At 31.6% G+C, this 19,844-nt stretch overlaps 2 protein-coding genes across 3 annotated transcripts in view; one reads left to right on the forward strand and one right to left on the reverse strand.

Annotated features, from left to right (window-relative positions):
* The window catches only part of LOC114163268 (uncharacterized), an 83,792-nt gene that overhangs the window by 37,388 nt on the left and 26,560 nt on the right, over positions 1-19,844 (reverse strand). The window lies entirely within an intron of this gene.
* On the forward strand, positions 443-16,023 carry CCC1 (cation-chloride co-transporter 1). 2 transcript variants are annotated; one of them, XM_028046170.2, is made up of 14 exons: positions 443-542; positions 667-871; positions 1,215-1,361; positions 2,804-2,882; positions 3,149-3,240; positions 4,683-4,797; positions 5,468-5,568; positions 5,721-5,782; positions 7,981-8,208; positions 10,004-10,118; positions 11,530-11,724; positions 12,379-12,779; positions 13,332-13,493; positions 14,761-16,023. In XM_028046170.2, the coding sequence occupies exons 2-14, from the start codon at positions 690-692 to the stop codon at positions 15,852-15,854; spliced, it is 2,973 nt and encodes a 990-aa protein (XP_027901971.1). In that variant the 5' UTR covers positions 443-542; positions 667-689; the 3' UTR covers positions 15,855-16,023. The 2 variants fall into 2 exon arrangements, with proteins under 2 accessions (XP_027901971.1, XP_027901970.1); XM_028046169.2 differs by lacking the exon at positions 443-542 and adding an exon at positions 551-578.

Consider the following 19,844-nt stretch of genomic DNA (forward strand, 5'->3'; position numbering starts at 1 on the left):
GTAAATATCTTTTAAAATGGCTAAAACGAAACTGAGAGTAATACATTTTTTTTATCACCTCATTATATTATAAGATAGTAAAAGTCATTCTGAACATAATTTTCAAAAATATAAATATAATTCATCTTCAATCTTACATTTAGGTTTTGTCATAAAAAAAATTCTCCCATTTAAGTTCATATTTGAATCCTTTCTTTTGTTGGGATTTTTTTTATTTATATAATAATAATTTATTTAATTTAAATAAAACTATATTAAATATCATTAATTATGCTCATTGCTCACACTTTAAAATCTATTAGTTTATCATTTATATTACTTATTACTTAATTCATTAAACAGTATACCATCAACGGAAATGTAAAATTTGAATTAAATTCAATTATATGTATAAAACCCCATCCCAAAAATCCAAAATGATTTTATAAAACAGAATATTTTATTCAAATTTTCTGTCCAAAATTATCAATTTCTTTTCCTCCCTCCAAACACACATAAATTTCTTCGTTCTTCGAACCATCGTACTAATCTCTTTCGCTGCGGTCATACTCTTACCCATTCGTATTTCATTCTCTCAAGTAAACAAACAAAAGAAGTATATAGAACGCTGGATCTGAATTTTATGTTGCTTAATATCTCTTTCTCTATTTCCCATTTGTGATTCAGATTTGCGATTTGGATCTGAGAAAATGGATCGAGAAAATGGCGACGGTGACATTGAAGGCGGTGGCGGCGATGATGGTTTTCGCTCGGGCGGCAAGTATCGTCCTGTGTTGGCCAATGATCGCGCGGTGCTCGAAATGTCTTCCATAGATCCGGGATCTGCTTCTTCTTCCGCTTCTGCTTTTACAGATATTCCTCCTAATCTCAGGTATTCACACTGTTACATCTCCGCCAATTATCTTCTCTAGCGATTGCGCCGATTTCATTTCGTTTCGTGATCAGAAACTTGTGCCCTACCGGAAGAATTGGGCGATGTTTTCACCTGCTGTTGCTTGCTATTGAAACAAGTGAGATTTTGTATGTGAGAGTGCGATAGTGTGTTGTGAATGAATGTAAGCTAGTCACTTGTGTCGAGTTGATTTTGTGTGTGAGTGCGATTGTGTCTTGTTGTGAAGGAAATAAAGTTAGTCCATTGTGATGAGTTGCTGTTGTTATTGGGTTTATTCTGAGTTTTTTTTTTCTTCTTCCTTTATTTGCGGTTATGTGGTCAGAAAAGTGAAAACTAGTCTTAGGGGGAGTTCAGATGCTAAAGAAGGCAACGCTTCTCATCAACAGCAACCTAACGGATCCCAGCAGCAGGAATCTAAATTGGAACTGTTCGGTTTTGACTCTCTTGTCAACATTCTTGGTCTCAAAAGGTACATGGTACTTGCTTGCTGCTACCGATGCTCATTTTCAGCTAGTAGATGTTTTTTAAGTTTACATAGTTTGTTTTTCGGGTTTTATACTTAAACTTTACCGTGTCAATAAGGAACTTTATCATTTCTCCAAAAATTCTAATACGCTACACTTGAATTGCTTTCTCTTCAAATTGTTTAATTTTCAAGTGCTTTGTTTGGATAGGACAATTCAAATCTATTGAATCTTAATTTTCTTGTTTGGATGAAATGTTTCAATTACCACTAAGTACAAAAAATACCAAATACAAAAATTACCATGAAATAGTATATTGATTAAAAAAATATTTCCTTTAGACATTGACAAAACATAACCATTATAGACTTTAGCCAAAATTGTTTTTGCTAATATTCACCGAAAAATAGCTTCACCAACATTGATTGAGAAAACCCTTATAAAAGTCAACCGAAAAATAGTCTTGAATTGCACCACTACAAACCCTAGCCATAACACTACATACTTTCCGAAAAAATGTGGTTGATATTCACCTAAAAGTAGTCTCATCAATGTTGATCAAGAAAACCATGACAAAAGTTAACCAAGAAATGATCGTGACTTTCATTGGCAGATAAGTAATCCTATCATTGTCAACCAAATTACACCAACTGAAAATAATGCTAGTTGATGTCAATGGGAAAAATTGTAGTTGGCATCAACCGAAAATACCATTAATGTTAAAAGAAGAAATGTGGCTAACGGCAATTGAAAAATAAGTTTTTATGTACAAAAATATAGTGTCAGCTATGACAATTGAAAAATAACCATGATTAACTGTAACCTAAAGCAAGCTATGCTAATGTCAACCACAAAATTATGTTGAGCATATGAGATGATAACATCTTAGCGAGAAAGGAGTATTAAGAATTTCCAATTCTTAAATTTTAGGTAAAATTTAAAATTCTGTACTTTTAAATAATCAAATAATTCATAAATTTCTAGAATTTCAATTTCTTTGTAAACAACATGTCTTGTCATAAAGTATTTCAAATTCTTTATAAAAAGAAATTGCCTTTTAAAAATTTCTCATCCGAGCACACTATTAAACTCTTTGCATGGTTGAATTCGAGAGTGGATAGGATAAGCTTTGAAGAAGACCTTGTTTTTGGGATTCTTTTGTCAGAAACATTAGCTACTGTTTAGCTGAAATGTACTGTAATGAATTTGTTTGAGTTTTTACTTATACTTTTATAATTATCTAGTTATTGAGAAGGGAATTAAATTATTTTTAACTTAAAAAGCACCATCCCTTAAAAATGGAGCAAACAAATGGGCTCTAATTTGTTTCTTAATCTAAAGGGGTGTCTCCTATCAATGTCACTGTTAAATTTGATTTAAGTTTTAGAATTTTTCCTGGTTTTCTGATTTCAAACAACTTTCTTGACTTTATCCTGTCCTTCTCCAGTATGACTGGTGAGCAGGCTGCACAACCATCAAGTCCTAGAGATGGTGAGGATATATCTATCACTGCTGGCTTGCCAAAGGTAGTATAACTTTACTTCCTTTATTTGTATCTTGTCTACTTTCTAAACAACAATGACATTCATATGTAGATTGATGAAAATGTTATGTGTGTTTTGGTTTGAATTTACCAAAATAAGAGATTGAAAAGTGAAAAGTGGCATATTCGAATGTTTTCTGGTAGACATGATGTGGTTAGCTTAGCTGTATATAGTGTCACTATAAAATAAAAATTATGTGTAATTACCTATGTTTTGTCTTGACATATCATGTTTATTTAATTCTGCAGCCTGCTGCTCCCAAACTTGGTACAATGATGGGTGTATTTATTCCATGTATACAAAGCATTCTGGGCATCATCTACTACATTCGTTTCTCTTGGTAACTTGTAAATCACTTTAAATCTTACATCATATATGTTCATGTTTAGGCCTTTTGGAATTAAATATCTGATTGTTGGAGAATGATTATTACTAAAAGGTTATTTGTTAAGATTGAATTACTTATTTATTTGAGATTTATAGTAAAGCTTATACCATTAAATAGGAAATTTAGGCTATTAGAAATTTTACTATTTGTATCATAATCTTATGATTCTTGTTTCCAATATTCCGATTTGATACATTTTAGCTATCTACCAATTCATATATCAAGATGAATCTTAAATGACTTTGTATCTTATAATACATGAATAGATCTATGTAACTTTTATCACTGTTACGATTCAACAATCATATGCTTTTCACTTTTTTTTTTTTAAAAAAGTCACACGAGCTTAAAATTTTCAATGAAAAGGAATTTGAAAGAACACTTGTAAACTTATCTTATTGATTATTCCATTCTTATTTGTCGTTCCGTAATTCAATGCAGATACTCTATTTACAATTCAATTCTTTTCCTTTTCTTCGTCTAAAACAGACCTGTAAAGGTTTTTCCCATTTTCTATTTTCCCTACCAACATTTTTAACAATATCCAACTGAAAGTGGTTAGCTAGGTTCCCTGGTAAAGATTAGTCATGGTTAATATCAGTACATACTTAATCAGAATGTATTGTGTGCATGGCTTCTTTGATTAAATCCTTCTGGTCATGTTCTAGGTTGGATTAGTCCACTTGTATCATATTTCTTTCTTCACCTGTACGCTCAAATTGATTTTTTTTTGAGCTCTGGGTTTCCTCTCCCTAGGCCACTGTTGCTTGTAGGTTACTATAAAAGGCTTTGGTGGAATCAACGAGGCTTAACCGAGTGTGCAGTCTGTTATTTTTTGGGCCTTTTGTTGGACCACTTGCATCCATCTTCAAGTGGAACTTTTTACTCCTATATCAACAGTGTTATGATCTTATTATCTGTTCTGTGGTTGGTGGCCCATTGTTATATATCAAGAGTGTAGGCATGTCTGACTTACAAAAGGGTTGAGATACCCTACTGCATTACTATTTCTTCCCCTTCCCCCAACTGTTGTGCCAATGGTTGTATCAGGGGTGTAGGCATGTCTGACTTAGAGAGTGGTTGGGATGTCGTCCTGCATTCCTATTTCTTCCCCTTTGGCCCCCTCCCTCCCCTCCCCCACTATTCTGGATATGTTATGGTCACCTTGCTTTATTTTGTTCTTTTAATAGGACTTCATTTATTCTGTCCCAATAAAAAAGAAGAAAAACACATGACGAGAAATTGATAATTATTCACGATTTTCTTTGCCATACTGTATTTTAATTATTATAATATTTGTTTGATCCCCTTGGTATATTCAATATGATTGAATTGGATACTTTGGCGTTAAGCTAGCTAAACATTGGATGTTTTTATAATTGTCACTATTGTAGGATTGTTGGCATGGCTGGCGTAGGACAAACATTGTTGCTTGTTTCTTTATGTGGCGCCTGTACATTCCTTACTTCAATATCATTGAGTGCTATTGCAACCAATGGTGCCATGAAGGTAAGCACTTTATGAGTAAGTTGAAGTACTGCTTATTTGTTATGACTGCAGTTTCTTTAACTTTTATATTTTGGATTATTCGCAAATTTTAGTTGTACTTGTTAGTTAATTTGAAAAAGGAGTTTGCTGTCATGTCTTGCTCAAGTTGAGGTACTATGATTTGTGACAAGGGAATGATTGAGTATTTAATATTTAGTGACGGTTATACTACATTGGATACAGTTGGACCAACTAGAATATTCTTTCTTAAAACAAGGAATCTTTTAAGGACTCCGTGTGGTCTTATGACAAAAACAATTACTAAGTATTTTACTTTTACTTTGAGTAAGCTATGCTATTATCAAATGCACCATTGTGTTTTGTCAAAAATAAAGTCTTTTAAGAAAGGTCACTTAGATCTAAGGCGGTGTTTGTCCCAACTTTATTAGAGCTTCTTTTCTTAAAATGAAAATTTAGGTCAGCACAGTTTTATATCTTGTGTGTTTCTATGAGAATTTTTGCTATTTCTTTATCTTTCCTTTTAGCTTAAATTTGTGTTTGAAATAACTCGATACAAAATCTTTTCAAGTGATCAAGTGTGGAAAGGATAACATTTTATTTTTCCAAAAAAATTAATCCTAGGATGCATTAATAATTGATATAGTTTAGTATTTTCTTGTGTGTGGTGTAGGGTGGGGGACCTTACTATCTAATAGGTCGAGCCCTTGGTCCTGAAGTTGGAGTTAGCATTGGTCTATGCTTCTTCCTTGGAAATGCTGTTGCTGGAGCACTGTAAGCGTATAATATGAATCTCTTTTAATTTTAATCTCTTAAAAGGAAATCAGGCTTGAAGGATTATGTATGTAACCGAATTGTAGTTATGATAACTGATATGTACCATGAAATTAATTCTGAAGTTCTTTGTCTGTTGCTTGTGGTTCTAGTTATGTATTGGGAGCTGTAGAAACATTTCTGAAAGCAGTTCCTGCTGCTGGGATTTTTAGAGGTAACAAGTTTAAATATTTTGAACTTAATTGGTATTTTATCCTTTTCAATTAATATTAATTTTTTTTTCCTAATTTTGTTGAAATTGGCACACTGGAACTGTAGAATTTTATAATTGTGCTGACATATATATATGGGATACAAAAAGAGAACTTTTGTTGATTTCAATATGAAAAAGGATTGAGTTGTTCCGAAGGTAACTATGTAAAAGTTACTCTTCCTCTTCACCTTTCATTTTCTTTTAGCCTAAGCATTTTATTGAGTAACTAATCTTAGTGTTGTGGTTTCAAGGTATAGTTTTAAACTTTTTATAGCGGAAAACACCTCATCCTATTGATCTGATATTACCCATAAATATAGCCCAGAGTGGATTGGCCACTAGCGCCCAACATCAACACTGAGACCCTTAGATTAAAAGGAATTGAATGATAGATATGTTTTAGAGTTACTTTGGGCAATTTGATCCCTCTATTCTCTCTCTCTATATGTATATACTTTACTAGTTGCTATTTATTCCATGTCAATAAATATTTCATTTGCTATTGGAAATGTTTCTATTTTTCTAAATAAGTTATAATAGAACTAGATAGTAGATTGGAATAATCAAATCATGTAGTGCAAAGAAGTTGTGCCTAAAGGCCATTCAATTATGATTGATTTTGTCATCACATTTTTCTTTGGTGACTATAATGTTGGATCCTTTGGTGACTTCTCCAATTCACCAAATTTCCACCCAAGAACATGCAATATCCTGAAGTGGATTTCCTATCAATGGCAGACCCTGCATAATTTGCACCGTATACACTTCCATTTTTAATTTTTCATTCCTCTTAAACAATAATTCCCTTCCTGGACTTGTCTTCAAATATTGAAGGACCTTGTTTATAGCCTGTAAATGTCTGTTCCTTGGATCATGCATGAACTGACTAACAACAGTCACAACATAGGCTATTTCTGGTCTGGTGTGAGCTAAGTATACGAGCTTCCCAACAAGTCTTTGATATTGGCCTTTATTTACAGTAGAACTGCCTTCATCACTCCCAATTCTATGGTTTTGTTCTATAGGAACTCCAATAGTTGTTCGTAGCAATTTTGGAGACATCCATAGAAGATGTTTTTGGAGATGTATTATGAGAACCAAGAGTAGTATTAGAATGAGATGGTTCCTGTATGGAAGGTACAAAAGATGATTCAAGAGATTCAAAAGACTCAGCTTCAAAAGAACTCTCCCCCTGAAGTTGAGGATGCGCATAAAAAGATTTAGTTTCCTCAAAAGTAACATCCATGGAGGTAAAAAACTTTCGACTTGGAAGATCGTAACAACAATATCCCTTTTTATTAGATGTATAACCAATGAATGTGCATTTAATAGTTCTAGGATTTAACTTTCCACGAATTTGACTATGAATATGGACAAACACAACAAATGCAAACACTCGACTATGAAGACTAGAAAGAAAAGGAATTGATGGATAGAAGGAAGAAATAGGCTCAATGGGACTCAAACCATCTAGAACCCAAAAGGGTAATCAGTTAATAAGATAGGCAGCAGTGAGGACAACCTCTCCCCAATAAGATTTAGGGACATACATTTGGAATTTGAAGTGCCTATGTCACCTCAAGAAGATGCCTATTTTTTCTCTCAGCAACGCCATTTTGTTGTGGTGTGTCCACACATGTGAATTCATGAACAACACCTTTCTCGGAAAGGAATTTAGACATTTCATAATTTACATATTCCCTTCCATTGACTTTCCAAATTGTGTTTTTATCATACGGAAGAATCTAACAAATAAGTTAAACATCTAGTTTGTTGGACCTATTGTGCCATTTGTTATTGGTCCACTATTTGACTACCCTCAAATATCTAGTTTTATGCTCGATATGTATATGCTTTGGCGTGAGGGGTGTGTTAGAAATCTCATATCGTTTAGAAATAAGACTAATTTAGAATATATAGGTAAGTGCAAACCTTATTTTACAAGTTAGTTTTCTAGGCTCGAGTTTGATTTAAAATCCACTTCTTAAGAGTTTATATACGTTGAACAGATGTAATGATTTATTATTGTTTAGGGTTATGCTTTATTGTTGTATTGTTGTAATCATTATGTTTGAATCAAGCAATTTGATTATGTAATGATTTATTATTTTTGTTATTAATGTTATATAATTATATATTTATTTGTATTGCAAGTGCAGAGGCTGTCACACAAGTTAATGGGACCGCAGTTGCACAACCAATAGAGAGTCCAAGTTCTCATGACTTGCAAATATACGGGATTGTTCTGACTATTTTGTTATGCTTTATTGTATTTGGAGGTGTGAAGATGATAAATCGGGTTGCACCTGCTTTTCTCATACCTGTTTTATTTTCAGTCATCTGCATATTTTTGGGAATTTTTGCGGCAAGGAAGGACCATCCTATAGGTTTGTTTTTTTATTCTGTTCCCTTTTCCCAATTTCCACTTCCTTTTGCAATCACTTTCATGTTAAAGGAAGCCATATTTTAGTTTCCTCCTAGTCTTGGCTTACATGTAGACTGTTTTGTGTAGACACCTTCTCAATTCGGTAACACTTCGGTTGATTTTCAGGAATGTGAAACATAAAATTTGGGCCTTTTGCGTCATTTAATTTCTTGTTAGGGTAAGACTATGTACCTCCTTACACATAAGAAGCTGTTATCAAATGGATGAAATGAAAGGAACATGAAGAACACTGATTATATTTCACAGGCATAACTAAATATTCCAGAATAGGAACTTGAAACACTTCTAATTTCAGTTTAATGGATCTGGAAACATTTTATCTAATCTAAATCTAAAAGGGAAAACTAATTTTTAGTGAATATAACGGAGTGCCTAATGCAGACGTAGTTAAATTGTACATACACATAGATAGTTAATACAGTGTATGGATTACAAAATAATATATTAATAAGACCATCTTAATTTCCTAAGATACACAGAACGAATGCTATTATAAGGTTTTAAATTATTTATAAATCACAACATACCTAACTGAAGTGCTAACTTTACGTGTGTGCTTTAGTTATTTTGTTTGGGACAAATTATGCAGACATAGTTAAATTGTGCATACACATAGATAGTTAATACAGTGCATGGATTACAAAATATATTAGTAAAGACCGTCTTAATTTCCTAAGGTACACAGAACGAATGCTAGTTATGAAGTTTTAAATTATTTATAATCACAACATACCTAACCCGAGGTTCTCATTTTACGTTTGTGCTTTAGTTATTTTATTTTGGGCAAATTATTCTTGTTGGACAGATTTATGAAAGAGCTTTACATTAAAGAAATATTTCTCTAAATTTAATTGTTACCAAACCAAATAGTCTTGTAACTTCCATTTTAAAGGCAATATTTTTATTGATGGAAAAGCTACTGAGTTTGAGTCTCTTATTTCTTTGAGTGGTTCTACACATTTTCTGTCAATGAGGATGTGGAATTTGAACCCTTTATTCTATGTTGTCTTTGCAGTCCTTAAGTAGGTTTCTAATTTACCCTCAAATCATCACGCCTTTTCATGTCCAATGAGGGATGTGCGTGCTTAACTATTGGTTAACCTGAGGAACCCAAACCAAGTCAACTTCTTGAAGGTTTGATTTGGGTGTTCTGATAAAGAATGGTGACCTGATAGTGTTTGTTTGAAGTCATGTGTTTTTTTCTTCTGATTATGTGTGTGTGATTTTTTGAATGATTATTTAAATTTTCGTGTGCCCAATGACCTGACCTGCACAACCCCATCCTGATCAAGTTGGTTACCATAAAAATCCACAGAAAAATTATCTGAATTCATATGGTTTGGACCAAAAGTTTCCCAAACCTGACCATATCTAAGCCTATAAAATGTATTTGGAAGTCCAAATCTGAAGAAAATAATGTTCTTTGTTTAGAAAGCAATATTAAATAGGACTAGGATTACCTTTTGCTTTTCGGAAGCAAATAAACAAAATTTAGAGAAGAGAAAAAGAGTATAATTTACGGTTTGAAATTATTGATAAGAGAAATTTGAGCAGAAACAGAAAAGAGAATCAAATCTAGACAATAATTAGGGAAACAGCTCCCGCTGCCTTTGCTATTACTCCATGGTGATGTTGAGGATTTCTTTCCTTTCATTCTTCCATCTTTTTTGTATTTCAGATTTTTTATACTGATTTAATTCAGTTCATTTCCCCCGTCTTTACCTTATTTAATCCAGAGGGAATTACTGGGCTGAATTCACAGACATTTAGAGATAATTGGAGTTCAGATTATCAAAAGACTAATGAAGCTGGAATTCCGCAACCTGATGGCTCTGTAACCTGGGATTTCAAGTAAGATTTCCCAGCTTTTTCTCATTTAACCATATACCGTTTTATTCTGGCATTTAAACTTTCACCATGACATGAATAGCCTAAATAAATAAATATCTTTGGGCTTTGGGTTTTACTCTGTAAGTAAATAATTTGTGAACAAAGTGTTTCTACTTTTAACAATTGACCAAGTTCTATATGGTAAATCAGAGCAACTATGATAACAATGAGTTTAGTTAGACTAAATCTGCAGATGTAATGGCTAAATACAATATTTGTGTTCTTCAATTTTATATGTAATTTTTAGTTCGTGTAAGTTCTAACTCTTGAAGTTGAAAATGATTTCATTAACCTTTTATTCAAACATTTCAATTTTGGTTTTTAAAAGTGGTTTATTTCGTCTTTTAACTAGTTTTTTTGAATTCCTTTGCTATGACAACGTAGTGCACAAGGTTCCCAACTCGAGTTTGGGGAATTTAGATGTATACAACCTCAAACCTCGTAAGAGAGACTGTTTTGTAGGATTTGAACCTGTTACTTCCAGGACCAAGAGTCATTCTTGGATTTTATGCGGAGTTGATAAGGGTGTTAGACAGTTAAAAATATTTGTTATTGTTGACCTATCGTGAATGTAGTTATAGTTGCCTAATTACGATTGCAGTATCTGTGATGGACCTCCTACTAAGGTCTACACCGTAATGAAGGGGATGGAAAGTAGAGAAATGTGTCAGTCACAGAATCAGGAATATCAAATTAGTTACTTGCAGCAGCATAATAGAATTCCTATGTGACTGATAAATTATAAGAGAATTTGGATCCGGATGGGTGGGATTAGATATATATGGAGTGCAGGGAGAGTTTGTGAATGTGAGAGTATGTGGGACAATTGTGTAAAGTACTACCTTCAAAGAGCTACTCTATTTTTTTATTTTTTCTTTTATCAATGGGACTTCTTTAACTATGAGCATTCTTCACCATTCAGACTCCGAGCTAATATCATGTTAATGTTTATACAACTTACTTTTATTGGTGTATATCTTATTTTTTACATAGAATATATAAATGTTATATATCAGCTGCATATGTGGCTTCAATGTTTGCTCACAACACTATATGATATAGTGGAATTTCAACTTTTTGGTGATTTTGCACTATACGCTATTGACAACATTGTAGAATGATATGTTTTTTAAGAAATATTTTGGAAGCATGGAAACTCTCAAGAGTTCCATACTAGGGCTGTGTGAGTTCTCCTAGAGGGCCAAGTTTGCAACCTTGTTGGAAGAGTTGGGGAAATTTTCATCACCTTAAAATAGTCTTTTTCAGTATAATTAAAACCACTAAGAATTACAGCAAGTCCCCTTGGGACCAATTGGTCGAAAAATGTATGATTTTTGATATTTTTTTAATTCTGATTTTCTTTTTCCAACAGTTCATTGGTAGGCCTCTTTTTCCCTGCTGTGACGGGAATAATGGCAGGTTCTAACCGATCATCCTCTCTGAAAGATACTCAGCGATCAATTCCTGTTGGAACTTTAGCAGCAACTCTTGCAACTACTTGTCTGTATTTTGTTTCTTTAGTGTTGTTTGGCTCTGTTGCCACCAGAGAGAAGCTTTTAACTGACAGGTAATTTTTGGTTAAGAATTTGTTCATATAGTATTTCTTGATATTAAAAAAAACATTGTTGTATTGCACAGTCATGTACAGTTTATTTTCTTATTTATTTAATAAGGAGTAACATCCCTAATTCCCCACTTACCTTATGTACATATTTGTGGCCAAAAGTACGTAGGTTAGCATCCATTTCAATGTCTATATATAGCTTGTACTGGCTGATGTAAATGATCAGCAAATGGTAATGCAATTCAAGTTCTCTTTTTTCAAGTGAATTTGTTGAGGAACCTGAGAAAAAATGAATAGGAAGATCAGGCTTCCTCATAACAAGAGAAAAAGGAAAATGAAAGCAAGATAAAGGGATTAGCTCAAAATGTCTGTTCTATCTAAATGTTGCACCAAATAAATCCCCTTTTCATCTTTTTACCTGTTTGTTTGTATTTCAAAGTATTTTATCCTGTAATATGTATCTGACGTTGAACATTCACGGTTTCTTTTTTCTTTGGAAGGAGGGTGTGGATTAATTAGGAATATTAGGACTTTATGTTTCAAAATAAATTATGGAGATATGGATATATTAGAAATATTATATCTGTCCTTGTCATTTTGGATACCGATAGAATTTCTGTTCATTGGTTTGAAGTCTGATTTTGAGCTTTTATGCAGGCTACTCACAGCTACAGTTGCCTGGCCTTTTCCTTCATTAATTAAAATTGGAATTATTCTTTCAACCATGGGTGCTGCTCTTCAGAGCCTGACTGGTGCCCCTCGTCTGCTTGCAGCGATAGCCAATGATGATATTTTACCCATTTTGAATTACTTTAAAGCTGCAGATGGCGGTGAACCACATGTTGCTACCCTTTTTACTGCTTTCTTGTGTATTGGATGTGTCGTTATTGGGAATCTGGATCTCATCACTCCAACTGTAACTATGTTTTTTCTTCTATGTTACACTGGTGTCAACTTATCCTGCTTCCTTCTTGATCTACTAGATGCCCCTAGTTGGCGTCCTCGGTGGAAATTTCACCATTGGAGTATGTCCCTTGTGGGAGCATTACTATGCATAGGTTTGCTGTCTTCCCTTTGTTTTTGCAATTAATTCAGTCAATTTTTTCTTTATCTCATTATATTCAAATGTGAAAGATCTCTCTGTTTTAGATTTGGTCTGTTCTACTATCTGGTGTGTGAAGTATACATGTAGGATGATTGGAATTTCTTTATGTAAACATAATAAATAGACATATAGACATGGATGACAAATAGTGCACTAAAGATACCAACAGTTACACACCATCATGTATGGCCTTATTGACGTGTCTGAAAAGCTTATAGGGAACTTATTTAAGTTTGTTAAAATAGTTTGACTCGTGGACTCCTATGAAGTTTTATGCACAAAGTTATGATGTAAGCACTAATGTAATAAAAGCTTAGTAAATGAATGCTTAATTTAATTGTTTACCCAAACACTATTTACAACATTTTAGACAAAATGATGTGGTGAGAACTGAGAAGCCCTGTATTATGGTATTTTTAGTGTATATAACCTTACATTATAGACCGCTGCTACAAAAGTGTTCATCTTGAAACTTGATTTTGATCATTAACTTTTTCCTTTGCAGTGATCATGTTCCTAATCTCTTGGTCATTCACTGTGGTATCTTTGGCCCTTGCAAGCCTCATATATAAGTACGTGAGCATTAAAGGAAAGGCTGGGGACTGGGGTGATGGTTTCAAAAGTGCCTATTTCCAACTAGCACTTCGTAGCCTTCGGTCCCTTGGAGGTATGTATCATTCAAATTCAATCATATGCTTTCCTCAAGTAGGTGATAGAATACAGAAAAGCATAACAATGTTGAATTTGGCATCTATGTATGATTGAATGGTCAAGCACTCGAGATAGATTTTGTTGATCCACTAGTTTATTCTCCTTTCAAAAGTTCCCTAAACCCCAAAAGGCATAGCTATTCGTTCTGATGATGTCTCATTCCTGTTATCTTGGAAAAGTTATTACTTTAATTGACTTAGATTTATCATCTCCTTTCTCCCGGTTACCAATGCAGCCTGATCCCTTAATTTCAGTTTGAATGATTTCAAATTGAATTAAAAGGATTTTGACTGAGTTTCACACTGTGGAACAACTTATACTAAATTTGTGTTTGTTTTTATATATTGAATTATATTGTATAGAAATGCTCTTAATATTTGATGATCAGGCTCGGAAATTTGTGTAATAATAATATTTTCATTGTTAAGAAAAACAATCTTACTCCCCATGAAAAGACTTTTTAGAATTATCTGTAGTTTGAGAGTTTAAAACATTCTGACTTCTTATCTCTGAATTATTAATGATGCAATCTGCATTTATCATGGGTTTAGATTTCTCTTGATTCTTTTTGTGGGGACTTTTCTGTGTTGGATGTGATTTATAGAAGTAAACTTCGTTTGAATTTGAGCTTCATCATAATTAGGACCTTTTTATTATTGTAACAAATTGATTACTTATCCATTGTCCAATTAACGTTTCTCATCAAATGCCTTGTTAACCCCAAGGGAAGAGGAAAGAAAGATGATCATTAGAAGTATTTTTTATGAAAAAAGTTAATATTTATCATAGACATTGCAAGATAATGATGAACAGAAATTCTTGACATAATTTGGCTTGTCTCTTTACAATAAATATTCATTTTGATAAATGTTTTGCAAATTAAGCCTTTACTCGCTACAGTTTGCTTGATTATAAATTTCATTCATAGCACTTCTAAGTTAAAACTTGGATGGCTGTTACTTTCTCTAATATTGCGTGTATGTCCCATGATCTAATTTATCATCTGCAGTTTTTAATTCATTACCATTCAGAGTAAGAATCTGATGATCCATATGATAAAATTAAAAACTGTTGAACGGTTTTTGTTTAAAAGTGTCAAAATAAATGTTTTTATACAAATAGAAAGAGCTCTATTATGGCATTATGCTGTTCATTTTTTTTTCTTATATTTCTTATTGTAAATTTAGATTTCCCTATCAACTTATTTCCACTTATTTTTGTAGCAAGCCAAGTGCACCCAAAGAATTGGTATCCAATTCCACTAATATTTTGCCGACCCTGGGGCAAACTGCCAGAAAACGTTCCTTGTCATCCCAAACTTGCAGATTTTGCTAACTGCATGAAGAAGAAAGGTCGAGGAATGTCCATATTTGTCTCTATACTAGATGGTGATTACCATGAACGTGCTGAAGATGCCAAAACTGCTTGTAAACAACTTAGCACCTACATTGATTACAAAAATTGTGAAGGTGTGGCTGAGATTGTTGTAGCCCCAAACATGTCTGAAGGCTTCCGTGGCATTATTCAGACAATGGGCCTGGGCAATCTGAAACCAAACATTGTGGTGATGCGTTACCCAGAAATTTGGCGAAAGGAAAACTTGACAGAAATCCCTGCCACCTTTGTTGGGATAATCAATGATTGCATTGTTGCAAACAAAGCTGTGGTTATAGTTAAGGGTCTTGATGAATGGCCGAATGAGTACCAGAGGCAGTATGGTACAATTGATTTGTACTGGATTGTAAGAGATGGTGGTCTCATGCTACTTCTCTCTCAGCTCCTTCTTACAAAGGCAAGCTTTGAGAATTGCAAGATTCAGGTGTTTTGTATCGCAGAAGACGATGGAGATGCAGAGGGCCTGAAAGCTGATGTGAAAAAATTCCTTTATGATCTTCGGATGCAAGCGGAAGTGTTTGTGATAACAATGAAATGGGATGCACAGATGGAAGGGGGTGGTGGGTCTCCACAAGACGAGTCATCAGATGCATTTAATAGTGCTAAGCAGAGAATTGATGATTACTTAACCCAGATGAAGGTGAGAGCACAGAAAGAAGGTACTCCTCTAATGGCAGATGGTAAGACTGTGGTTGTGAACGAGAAGCAGGTGGAGAAGTTTCTTTACACAACACTTAAGCTGAATTCAATAATCCTGAGATATTCAAGAATGGCTGCTGTTGTATTGGTAAGTCTTCCTCCACCTCCAGTGAGTCACCCAGGATACTTCTATATGGAATACATGGATCTGTTGCTGGAGAATGTACCAAGGATTTTGATTGTAAGAGGTTATCGTAGAGACGTTGTAACTCTATTCACGTAGTTTTAAGTGGATCATTCTAGGACACACTAATCATGTTTCTCCCTCACTGTTTATATTTTGTAGCTTACATGCAAGTGCTCTCATTCTTTGTACCAATTTTCTTGCTCAAGAGGGTCTTTTGTATTCACCACTTTTATAGGAAATATCAAATTATTTTCAACCTTATTAATTTTTTTCTATCGGATGACGATTAATTCATTACCATTCTCGTTTCCAAAGTCCCTGGCATCAAAATAATGGCCATTAGACATCTCAATTCTTGTAATGCAATTTGTGCGAAGGTTTTTCGAAAACCTTTTATAAATGGGTTTATGCATAGCTGAACACAAGAAAAATTTTCGTAAACCGTAAACGGGATTTCGTAGTTTGTGTATGTTTCATGAATTTATTTTGGTTGTCTTTGTGCATGAATCCAATTGTGTTGTGCTGCATTCTTGCCTTATTTTAAAACGAAGATAAAATGGTTTAAAAACTGCATTCTTAACTTGATGACAATTTAAGGTATAATTATTGATATGATTATTTGATTCTTTTAGTTGGTTCAATTTGGTTTTTAAGTTTTTGGAAGGTTGAATTTGGTTTCTAAGTTGTTGAAATGTTCATTTTGGTACCTTTAAATTTTAAAGTGGTTCAGTTTGGTACCTTTTATTATACTTTAGTTAATATCGTTTATAGACTGGTGAGTTGTCAGTATGCAATAGAAATGTGAGTAAAGTTATTAATTGGATTGGTTTGTTTGTTAGATGTAGTTAACATCAATTTGATTTTTTAGTTGATGTTTCCTTGATGAAGTGTATTTATTATAGTATTAAGATCAGTTGTACAATTTGTTACATAATGACAACTCACCATTATACAAACGACATGAATTGGAATATAACGGAAAATACTAAATTGATTTACATTAAAAAATAAGGGTATCAAATTGAACCTTCCGAAAAAAATCGGGAACCAAATTGAATAAATTAAAAAAATAGGGGAAAAAATCAATAATTATACCACAGTTTAAATATATGACAATTTTTCATATAATATTTGCAATTTAATTTTGGGTCATTTTAACCCGAGGGTACTATTTAAGGTACACTGAATGAACGTAGAATTTTATAAAAATTTCTAATAAATCATATCTTTAGTATCTATTAGTGCACTTTTATTTTATTTAGAAGAAAAAAAACACTCATATGTGTTATTCTTTTTGTAATTAATAGTTTATTTATTAAAAAAATTAAAAATATAATTAAATAATAAAATAAAATATTGTTAAAAATTAAAATATAATTAAAAACCCAAAAAGATTAAATTAACAGAAAAAGAAAATATTATTTGTTTTTTTAGTAAAGAAATAATTAACTCAATATTGTATGTTTTAGAAAAAACAATATTTTATTTTTTATTAATTTATTATTTTTTTGTTTAATTATATTTTAATTTTTAATAATGTTAAAATATTATTATTTTTTAATTTTTTTATCAATTATAAAATATATAATATTTATGAGTATTTTTCTCTCCAAATAAAATAAAAATGTACTAATAACTACTAAAATTATGATTTATTTAATATTATAATTACCTATAATTTTTACAAAATTCAACATTCATTAAGTACGTTTTAAATTATTTTTGAGGATATACCTTGTCCTTAGTTTGATCATTGCACCTTTAACGGATTATCTCCACGGGTGGATCGGTTTTCATAACACTTTATCATAAGTTTTTTCTAATTTACTATTAGAAACGACAATGTGGGTAAGGATTTGATTCTTGTCTTCTAAACAAAAATCTATCACATCACATTCTTTTCTTAGTGAGTGTGCTATATATCCATATCCATATTAATTTTTTTACTATTCCTAATTTTATTAAATATCAAATAAAGGTCAATACATAAATTATGAAATTAAAAAGTAAAGAGTTCATATAAGTTTTATGAGAAAATAAACGGTTTTTTGTTTTTCCTTTTTCACCCACGCTGCTCGCACACGTTCAACAGTGTCTTTTAGTGTTTATATTTTCTGTGAAATATAATTGTTGATAAATAGAAAAAAAAATAGAGATAAAAGTAACGATCAATCTTTAAAAATTTTATAAATTATTATATTTTAAAGGATAAAGTTGATATTTTGATATGTGAACACAAAAGAAAGAATATTTTTATATATTATTATAGATAAAATAAAATGGAAAAAAAAGTTTGGAAGTGTTGGAAGAAAAAACGTGACGTGCTGGAAGAAGCGTCTTGACCTATGATCACTAGCCGACCATACATATGACTAAGGTGAGTCATGGCTCCCCCATTTTATTATTTAATTTTTAATATTTATTTTAAAATTATTTTTATATATTATTATATTATATATGTTAATTTTTTTATTTTTTTTAAACTTCATGCATAGTTTTTCATTTTTTCTTTTTCATTTTTGTCTTATATATCTCCACTTCTTTCTTCCATTTTCCTTTTTATTTTAATTTTCACTCTCAATCTCACATTATTTTTAAAATAAAATTGCATCAAGGTGGACTTAATAAGTTAAGAAACACTTTGGACCGATTAATTTCTTCTTTTGAATAAATTTGTTTTCTTTTTTAAATTTTTTCTTTAAAGCAATATGTTTTTTTCTCATATGTGATTAATTTATCTATTGTGTATGTATATTACTTGAAGGTGATAAATTTATTTTTTTCTAAATAGGTGAGTAGTAATAAATTTATATTAGAAAAATTATAATAAAGAGTAAAAGAATTGATTCTTTCTTTTTTCAAGAAGAAGACTTGTGATGGAAATAAAAAAAGTATCTAAGTGAATTAAACCTGAGAAATTTCATGAGAACCCAATAATTAAAGACAATTAAAAATAACTTTCTAAAGCTCTTATAATTAGATACAATAAATTTAAAAAAATCTAATTTGACACTCTTGAATCTTTTGTCTAAGTTTCACATCTATGCCTGTGATTACAAGATTGAAGAATAAATACTATTTTTTTTTCTCTAATTCTATACTTATCACTAAAACTGAAATTATTAAAACTTCATCCTCATAACGTGAAAACAGAAGTTTATACATACAAAACAAAGACGTCTTGACATTTTGTAAAGGAAAATAGTGAGATTTCTCTCACATGCATTAGTATACAATTAGCCAAAGAAAGAAATTTCAGATTTATTAAATTATAATTTTGAAACAGTATTTTAAGTTTTTTTTTTTCAAAATAAAGACTAGAAAAATATGTTTTTGGATGATTATCCTTTTGCTTATGCATTTTAAAAAAATTCCTGAAATTGTCATTTTTTAAATTATTTATTGCATGCGTTTAAGAAAATATTTGTGTATACTCTTATTTTTATGTTTTATGATATTCTTGTAATAAATAAAACGTAATGTTAACCTTATATTATTTAATGGAGAAATGTTGAATAATTTTTTTATAAAAAAACTGCCATTTTAAAAAATATGTTGAGAATAAGTTTTGAAATTAAAAAAAAATAAAATTCCAACCATCTGTGCATGACCATCTCATTGGATTCACCATGATATTCTTTGATACATATCCATAAAAAAATCATTTAATTATTTAATAATTTAGGAAAGTGATAAATTTTTAGTTGAATAAAGTGTTATATATTGTATTCAATAACTCTTGCACAGATAATTCATAGCAAAAACAACGTAATTTTTTCACAATAACTCATCTACATATTATTCATTTCAAACGTAAATTATCCCAAAAACTGTCCCCAATACATAACGTAAAAAACCGCAAGTTATCTTACAATATCTATAAATAATGAGTGTTATAGTATATGAGAAAACGAATTTAAGAATCAAATATTAAATTTGTGTTATCTAATATGGCCAATTCAACCATCAAAATTCTTGGCATAGTTTCACTATTCCTTTCCCTTATTTCTCAAGGTAATGTTTCTTTTGTCTTGGAAATTCTACATTTACTAAAATTAAGACGAGTTTATAATATCTATAACAATA

The sequence above is a fragment of the Vigna unguiculata genome, chromosome 9 (genome assembly GCF_037176805.1).
Source record: "Vigna unguiculata cultivar grain cowpea cultivar isolate G323 ecotype 2 chromosome 9, ASM3717680v1, whole genome shotgun sequence".
Classification (NCBI taxonomy): Eukaryota; Viridiplantae; Streptophyta; class Magnoliopsida; order Fabales; family Fabaceae; genus Vigna; species Vigna unguiculata.

What these genes read in the sequence shown, in the direction of transcription:
- CCC1 (XM_028046170.2), top strand. Translation starts at nt 690, where the DNA reads ATGGATCGAGAAAATGGCGACGGTGACATTGAAGGCGGTGGCGGCGAT. An exon ending in AAGGAAGGACCATCCTATAG is followed by an intron (nt 8,209 to 10,003) that starts GTTTGTTTTTTT and finishes TATTTAATCCAG; the next exon opens with AGGGAATTACTGGGCTGAAT. An exon ending in TCTGTAACCTGGGATTTCAA is followed by an intron (nt 10,119 to 11,529) that starts GTAAGATTTCCC and finishes TTTTTCCAACAG; the next exon opens with TTCATTGGTAGGCCTCTTTT.